Below are 8,337 nucleotides of genomic sequence, written 5' to 3'. Positions count from 1 at the left end.
CAAAGTCCATAGTTTACCTTATGTTCACTCTTAGTGTATTACACTCTATGGATTTGGACAAATGTGTAATAATATATATCCACCACTATAGGATCATACAAAGTATTTTCTTTTTTTTTTAAGATTTTATTTATTCAGGGCACCTGGGTGGCTCAGTCAGTTAAGCGTCTGCCTTCGGCTCGGGTCATGATCCCAGGGTCCTGGGATCGAGCCCCACATTGGGCTCCCTGCTCACTGTGGAGCCTGCTTCTCCCTCTCCCTCTGTTGCTTCCCCTGCTTGTCCTCTCTCTCTTTCTGTCAAACAAACAAACAAATAAATAAATAAATAAATAAATAAAATCTTAAAAAAAAAAGATTTTATTCATTTGAGATACAGAGCAAGCACGAGTAGTGGGAAGAGGCAGAGGGAGAAGCAGAGTCCCCGCTGAGCCCAGAGCCCGATGCAGGGCTTGATATGGGGCTTGATCCCAGGACCTGGAGATCATGACATGAGCCGAAGGCAGATGCTTAACCAGGTGCCCCCAAAGTATTTTCATTGCCCTAACTATCCTCTGTGCTCAGCCTATTCATCCCTCCCCCACCACAACCCCTGGCAATCAGTATTCTTTTTATTGCCATAGTTTTGCCTTTTCCAGTTGTCATATAGTTGGAATCATACAGTATGTAGCCTTTTCAGATTGGCTTCTTTCAGTTAGTAAGATGCATTTGTTTTCTCCATGTATTTTCATGGCTTAATAGCTCGCTTATTTTTAGCATTGAATAGTGTTCCACTGTCTGGCTGTACTAGTTTATCCATTCACATACTGAAAGACATCTTGGTTGCTTCCAAGTTTTGGCAATCGTGAATAAAGCTGCTATAAGCATCCATGTGTAAGTTTTGTGTGTACTTAAGTTTTCAACCGTAAGTTAACCTTGAAGGGTGAAGTTCGGTTAGTTAGAGGGAGAGAAAAAGGCTGAATATTCCAGACAGAGAAAATGGTGTGAGTATTCAGGGAATTTTATCCTGACTGCATGAAGTTTCCCTGTGTACCTAGAGGAATAGAGAGAAAGGCGGGGGTCAGAGCAAGAAGGTTCTCATATGCCAAATTTTAAACTTTATCCTGAAGCCATGGGGAATTACTGAAGGTTTTTATAGGGCAGTGGCAGGTCCAGATACTTTATTAATATTCTAAAAATTCTGTCTGCCAGCCATATATAGGATGGATTGAAGGAGGTGAAGCCAGAGGCCTTCTGCTTTCCAAGAAATGGAAGAAGTGAGGAGGCCCTGAACAGGGTGTGGAGGTTAGAAGAGAAATTAAGGAGAGAGGCTCTCCAGATTTGTGACTGGTTGGATGTGGTGGCAGGGGTAAGCAGATTTATGGTGTAGGAGACTGGCTGGCTGGAGTGCCAGGCAGTATAGAGATATGGGAGGAGGAGCTAGTCTAGAATGAATAGATGCATAATGAGTTTCAGAAAATTTGAATCCTGCTTTTATTACTTATTAGCTTTGTGATCAAGAATAAATTCCTTAACCTCCATGTAAAATCAAGAAAGTGTAATCTAGGGGTGCCTGGGTGGCTCAGTCGTTAAGCATCTCCCTTCAGCTCAGGTCATGATCCCAGGGTCCTGGGATCGAGCCCCACATCGGGCTCCCTGCTCCGCGGGAAGCCTGTTTCTCCCTCTCCCACTCCCCCTGCTTGTGTTCCCTCTCTCGCTGTCTATCTCTGTCAAATAAATAAATAAAATCTTAAAAAAAAAAAGAAAGTGTAATCTACTTTATAGGCAGGTCATACAGGGCCAATATTATTGACGAAATTTAGAAGTTTTGGGGTTCATGAGCGAACAGCCAAGAAAGAATTCTTGAGAACTTTTGGGTGCAAAAAGGTGATTTTATTATAGCAGGGACAGGACCCGTAGGCAGAAAGAGCTGCACTGGGATTATGAGGAGTGACTGATTATATACATTTTTTAATTAGCGGGGGTTAGGGAAAGCGTAAGTCTCTGAGGAATTTGGAAGCAAGGCCTTCAGGACCTTGAGGGACCAGCTGCTGTTAAGGTTACTTTTAGTCTTTAATAAAACATAAACATTAAGGCATTAAGGCAACCATGGGTTCCTCCGCATGTGTCAGGTATCTATCTATCAAGCTGTAAGGAGATTTAATTTAAGCCACATTTCTCTTGCTTTTGTTTCCCTCATCATTATGAAAGTGCTTTATAAACCCCAAAAGACTGTTCAATTGCGTATATAAGTCACATAGGTTGCTGTTCATGTGGAAATGATTTTAAAGGTGCAAAAAGGCATTGGTTCCAAATGTCTTCTACCTCTAAAGCCCCTCCCTCAGAATCCTTAATTATAAATGCTAATTAATTTTCTCACTACCAGACTGTAAGCTTCCTAAGGTTAGGGACGGGATCTTGTTGGATCATTTATTCCTAGCCTCTAGGAAATGCCTGGCACATTATAGGCTACCAATAAATGTTGACTCAAGGAGTGAAGATCTTTTATATTTCTATATCCTTTCTCTGGTAACAGCTTTATTGAGATATTATTCATATACCATACAATTCACCTAATTAAATTGTACAATTTAGGGGCTCCTGGGTGGCTCAGTCAGTTAAGTGTCTGCCTTGGGCTCAGGCCATGATCTCAGGGTCCTGGAACGGAGCCCCATTCCTGCTCAGTGGGGAGTCTGCTTCTCCCTCTCCTTCTGCCCCTCCCCTCTGCTTGTGCTCACACTCTCTCAGATAAATAAAATCTTAAGAAAATAAATGGTACAATTCAGTGGTTCTTAATATGTTCACAAAGTTGTACAACCACCACAATAATAAATTCTGAACATTTTCCTCACTCCCAGAAAGAAACCCCTAAACCCATTAACAGTTAGTGACTCCCTCTTTCCCCCTTCACACCCCTCCTCCTCAGCTTTAGGCAACCACGAAACTATTTTTGTGTCCTATAGTGCCTCTTCTGGATATTTCATATAAATGGAATCTATAATATGTGATCTTTTGTGATGGGATCTTTTCCAGTAGAATAATGTTTTTAGGGTTTATCTCTGTTGTAGCATGTTTTAGTATTTCATTCCTTGGTGGTAGGCAAATAATATTCTACTATATGGATATACCACATTTTATTTAACTACTCAGTGGAAAAAAAGTGGTGATATAGGAGATCTCAGCCTCTGTCCCCACAAAAAGATCAACAATTAGACAGTTATCCACAGACAAAAACAGCTCTGGGAGAGTTCTGGAGCCCACTTAAGAAACATCAGCAATGCAGTACAACAAAAAAACTTGAGAGTTTTTTTACTTTCATCTTGACTGTATCATCCCATCCTCCAAACCAGGATTGCTCAGCACCAAGAGGAAACCTCCCAGCTAGAAAGAGTTCTCCTTGCCAGGCAAGGAAGAGCAGAGTGAGTGACCAGCTTCCCCAGACTTTCAGGAGAGTGCACAAAGGTCCTGCCTCAGTCTCACCCCACTGGCAAAGCTGAGACATATAGACAAACAGAGACTGCTAGGAACAAGTTCTTCCTTGGTGCCAAGCAATGGGAGCAATTATGGTTCATAGTGACATGTTCTGTAGCCAAACCGAGCAGCATTTACCCCTGAGGACAGCAAGAGCAAAGCACAATTGCCATGGACCCCTTGCAGAGCTTACCAGGTTCTGTCTCACAGGCATTTGTGTTCACTGACATCAGCCACCTGACCTCCTCCCTGCTCCTTCCTACCCTTAGCCCAGGCCAGGAACCACAGTGGCAGCCAGCCCAGGCCTCTGCAGCTGTGCAAGTGCAAGACGCCAGCCTAGAGCCCCGTGGCCGATCTCCACTGCATGTGTGTGCACTCAGGGCTAGTCCCTCCAGCTGTACACTTGCACACCACCTGCCTGATACCCGTAACCAGCCTCCACTGCGGTGCCCATGCCTGAAGGGAGACAGTGCAACCACAGGAGAGCACAGTGACAGCTACTGCCTTTGCAGCTGCTTGTGGGTCTGCATCACTGTCATGGCCTGCGTCACTATGCTTACCTGCAGCTGGGCCCTCTAGCCGTGCACCTGCATACCCCTAGCCCCACCCCTGGTCATTGGTCTCCACTGCCTTGTGCCTGACAAGATCTAGCAGCCATGTTAGTGCATGCTGACAGCCAAAGTCCCTGCAGCTGCCATTGAGCATGGAGATGACACTGGCCCTTGCTGCCTGCCCTGGCTTCCACCACTCCATGTATGTCTGCAGCTGGCGGCCCACAGCCAAGTGCATATCACCAACGCCCCTTCAGCTACCAGCCCAAGGTTCCTAGGTGCTGGACCTAGAGGTGCTGCTTGAGGACCCCAACAGCCCTTGTAGACACTGCAGACACCCTGCAGTGCTCAACACATGGTTGTCAATGCTGTAGACCCCAGTGGCCTAAGCCAAAGAGACATCATGCCCTCTCCCTTCCAGAGCTGCCACACACCCCAACACTTGGTGTTGTGTACCACTAGACCCAGGGTCACAGCATGCTCTTAGCAAGCCCCCACCCACAGGTGAAAGTTTTCCTTTATCAAAGTCAATCCATAAAGTCTGGGGAAGGTGACTGCTTTAAATGTGCAGACACCTATCCAAGGGTACAGGGATCATGAAGAATCAGAGATACATGACTCTAGCCAAGGAGTACAGTGAACTTCTGTAACTAGTCCAAAGGAAAAGGAGAGCCAGGAATTGTCCAACAAAGAATTCAAAATAATCATTCTAAAGATGCTCAGAGACAACATGATTAGACAATTTAACAGTTTCAGAGAAACAATACAAGAACAAAATGAGAAGTTCAACAACAATATAGAAAACATAAAAAAGAATCAAATCCCGGCACTGAAAAGTACAATGATTGAATTGAAAAATTTAATACAGAGCTGCGAGAGCTTAGTTGACCAAACAGAAGAAGGAATCAATGAACTAGAAGACAGATCAAATAAAATCACCCAATCAGAGGAGCAAAAAGAAAAAAAGAATGAAAAGGAATGAAGAAAGTTCCTATGGAACTTAAGGGGCTGTACATATCACTGGAGTCCCAGAAAGAGAAAAGAGGAAGAAAGGAACAGAAAGCATATGTAAAGAAATAATGGCTGAGAACCTTCCAAACCTGGGGAGAAATTCAGATATCCAAGTTTATGAAGATAATAGGTCAACCCAGAATTTCAATCCAAAACAATCTTCTCCAAGACATGTTACAATTAAAACTATCTAAAATCAAAGACAAAGATAAATTTTAAAACAGTAAGGGAAACACATTTTCTCTCATATAAGGGAACCCCTATAAGGTGATGAGAAGATTTCTCAGCAGAGACCTTGCAGGCCAGGAGAGAATAGGATGATATATTTGTTCCTTCTTCAGTTGAGAATGTTTACAATGTTCAGTTTAGAATGAAATGTTCAACCAATGGGAAGCATAAATAACACCATCACATCAGTGTGGATTAGGGCATGGAACACAAGATAAATATACTTTGATGTGGAAAAGGGAGAACAAGAGCCAGAACATGTGTTGTATTCCCCTTTTCCCTACTTTCTTGCCCACCCCCAAAGATGGCAGACCTGGGAGAGGAGCCAGGGGCTCTCCAGGAAGGAATGGTCCCATCACCCTGGTGGTTTATGTAAGCCTCAAGACTATAGTCAAACACCACCTCTTAGGAGCCTACTTGATCTCTCAGGCAGTTTTTAGTTCTTTCTTTATATTCCCACCAAATACTGAATTAACAGTTTTTGCAATTTTCTCATAGTATTGCAATGGTGAGGAGAGGAAAGAGCATGAGTTTGAAATCAGACAGTCCTAAATCCTGTTTCCACCATTTACTACCTGGTGACCATGAAGCAGTTACCTGTTTGTGGGCCTCAGGGTTGCTTTGAAAAGTAAATAAGGTAACATAAGCAAAATGTCTATGAGCCTATAGAGTGGAAGGGACTTAATCATTCAGTCCATTTGGCATTCCTTCTGAGATTATATTTATAAATATAAAATATTAGGACATTGCTTGAAATTTCATGAGGGAAATCATATAAAATGAGTTGCAAAGTTCTGAGAATCCCAAAGCCACCCAACTCTTTGGTGGCACTGCTTTGCCAGGTCTCTGTCCTTGATCTGCCCAAACTGGAGGTTTCCATTTTGTATTGCTTGTACTCTATCCTCACCTTTGCTGGTTTCGGAATGGCTTGTGAATAACTGTCAAGGTCCCCAGAAAGTGTTTTGGGGCATCCACTTTCCTCTGAGGATGCACACACACCATAACATGTGAATCAGCGTTTTCTATTTCTTCCTTTCTTTCTACTTCCAGGTCCTTCCTTCACCATCTATACTTTTTGTATGGCTGTCCACTGCCAAACTCCTAGCTTCCGGAACTGAAACAGAAGCTTTGCATGCAGACAGTTGTGGATTCTAATCCTAAATCTATCTAGGACCTCTCTTTCTCCATCTGTAAACAGGGTTTAAAATTTTGCAATATATACAAATACTGAATCACTAGGCTGTACACCTGAAGCTAATAAAGTGTTATATGTCAATTATACCTCAACAAAACAAACAATCCCTCCCCCCCCTTATAAAGTTCTAACAGTAAAGTGCCAAAATATGGGTGATGCTTAAAGGCGACACATCATTATACTAGGGAAGGCCTTACTCTTTCGGGCCGTTCTGGCTTTGAGGCGGTCGGGCCCTTTAAGGCTACGACGCCCTGGTCACCCTACCCGCCCTCCCTCGGGCCGGGGCGTGGTGGCCTCTCCAACCCGGAACTGAAGGCCGCGCGCAGTCAGCGCCGCCAATCCGCGTCCCGGAAGGAGCGAGCTTGCGGCGCATGAGCGAGTGAGTGAAAGCGGCGCCGCCCGCCGGTTGCTGGCGCGGCTGAAGCCGGGTGTTCTTCACCTCTTCCCTTTAGGGTCCCCCGAAGAAAGCGGGCGAGCTTCGTGCAGCCGGGCTGCGCTTCCTTGCGCGTCTGTTCCCCAAATAGGGCCTCCCATCCCCCGCTGCCCGCGCACCTGCGTGGGCCCGGCGCGCAGTCTCCGCAGGTCGGCCCTGTAGCGGCGCCCACACTCAGTGTAGCATCCCTGCCCCGGTCCCCGGCCCCTGCCCGGTCGTCCCGCCGCCGGAGCGGTGACCGCCTGGCCCGCCGTTCCTCCGCTGCCACCGCTGCCGGCACCATGGGCAGTGAGCAGAGCTCCGAGGTCGAGAGCCGACCCAACGATCTGAACTCCTCAGGTCGGTGTCCTAACTTCCACCTTCCTCCAGCCGGCCCTGTCCGCTTGCGGAGGGAGCTGCCTCCCAGCCTAGTGGGGACTGGGACCGCGGACACGAACGCACAGAGAGCCCTCACCATGTTTTTTTTTTTTTTTTTCTTGAAAAAAGAGAAAAAAGTCCCCGTCTGTCCTAGCCGTCATTCCCCTGATGGCAATGAGTGCCTGTGACTGCAAGCTAAACCAGCGTGTGCGCCCATGCCTATTATTTATTTTCCAAAGCAGCTGTTTCTCCCAGCACCGCCGCCTCTTTACGGGACGACCTAATTCATTTTTGGCGTTAGTACTTATGACTGACACAGTGAGCTTTGGTTCACAGAGTGGATGGATCATAGACAGGACCTCTAGGAACATGTTCCTTCTTAAAGTGGGTCTTGGAGGTTCCTTTTCAGAAGGGATGTGTGACAGGTGTACGATCGCTTTGAACCCTTGGGTGCAAACATCTCCAGAAACTGCATTTTCCCTTGAGAAGGTGTCTCGACTCCTTTTCTAATAGTATGGGAGTCGGCCAGCACCGTAGGCTCTGGTGTTTTTCTCTATTCTTCCCCCTTGCGATTTTTTAAGATTTCTCCCAGCGTTTCAGATAGGAATGGGAGGATTATTGTGTTAGGAATATACTAAGCACTCAGTAAATAAAACAACTGATGCTTAATTGAGGATCATATGCTCCTTTTTAATTTTTTTGGTTAGCCACAAACCCTAGGACAACTGGGACTGATCTGGATACGCTGGAGTTGCTAATCCAAATTGGATTAAATCTGGAGCCTAAATATAACCAAAACTTACAGGTGTACGATCTAATGATTCGATATTTGTATATATTATGAAATTTTAAACCCTGTTTTACAGATGGGAAAAGAAAGGTGCTAAATAGTCTTAGAATCCACAACTGTCTTTAAATACATAGAACTGTTCTCTGCCTGGTAAGATCTGTAATTCAGAAATGTAGAAGCTGACAGATTTAGGGTTATTCCACAATGAAATGTGTCCTTCAAGACTAGTTCAGACCCTCATTTGGGGGGCTATATTGGGACAGCTTTTAATGGTGAGCAGCATCTACTAGCTTTACTATACATCCTTCTATTTCCTTGGAAGGCC

General features: G+C 45.1%; 1 protein-coding gene across 2 annotated transcripts in view; it reads left to right on the top strand.

Moving 5' to 3' along the window:
- The first annotated feature begins 6,723 nt into the window (after nucleotides 1-6,723).
- BORCS5 (BLOC-1 related complex subunit 5) overlaps nucleotides 6,724-8,337 on the top strand; it is a 98,376-nt gene continuing 96,762 nt past the window's right edge. Inside the window, exon 1 of one of the 2 annotated variants that reach the window (XM_025879844.2) lies at nucleotides 6,724-6,811. In XM_025879844.2, coding sequence (XP_025735629.1) covers nucleotide 6,811 — 1 coding nt within the window. In that variant the 5' untranslated portion in view covers nucleotides 6,724-6,810. The other variant, XM_025879843.2, reaches the window with a different exon arrangement.

This window comes from Callorhinus ursinus, unplaced genomic scaffold, assembly GCF_003265705.2.
Source record: "Callorhinus ursinus isolate GAN/ISIS: 27379988/994484 unplaced genomic scaffold, GSC_fseal_2.0 scaffold27, whole genome shotgun sequence".
In the NCBI taxonomy this organism is placed as follows: domain Eukaryota; kingdom Metazoa; phylum Chordata; class Mammalia; order Carnivora; family Otariidae; genus Callorhinus; species Callorhinus ursinus.
The sequence above is the reverse complement of the archived record's forward strand: the minus strand, read 5'-3'. Positions and strand labels throughout refer to the sequence as shown.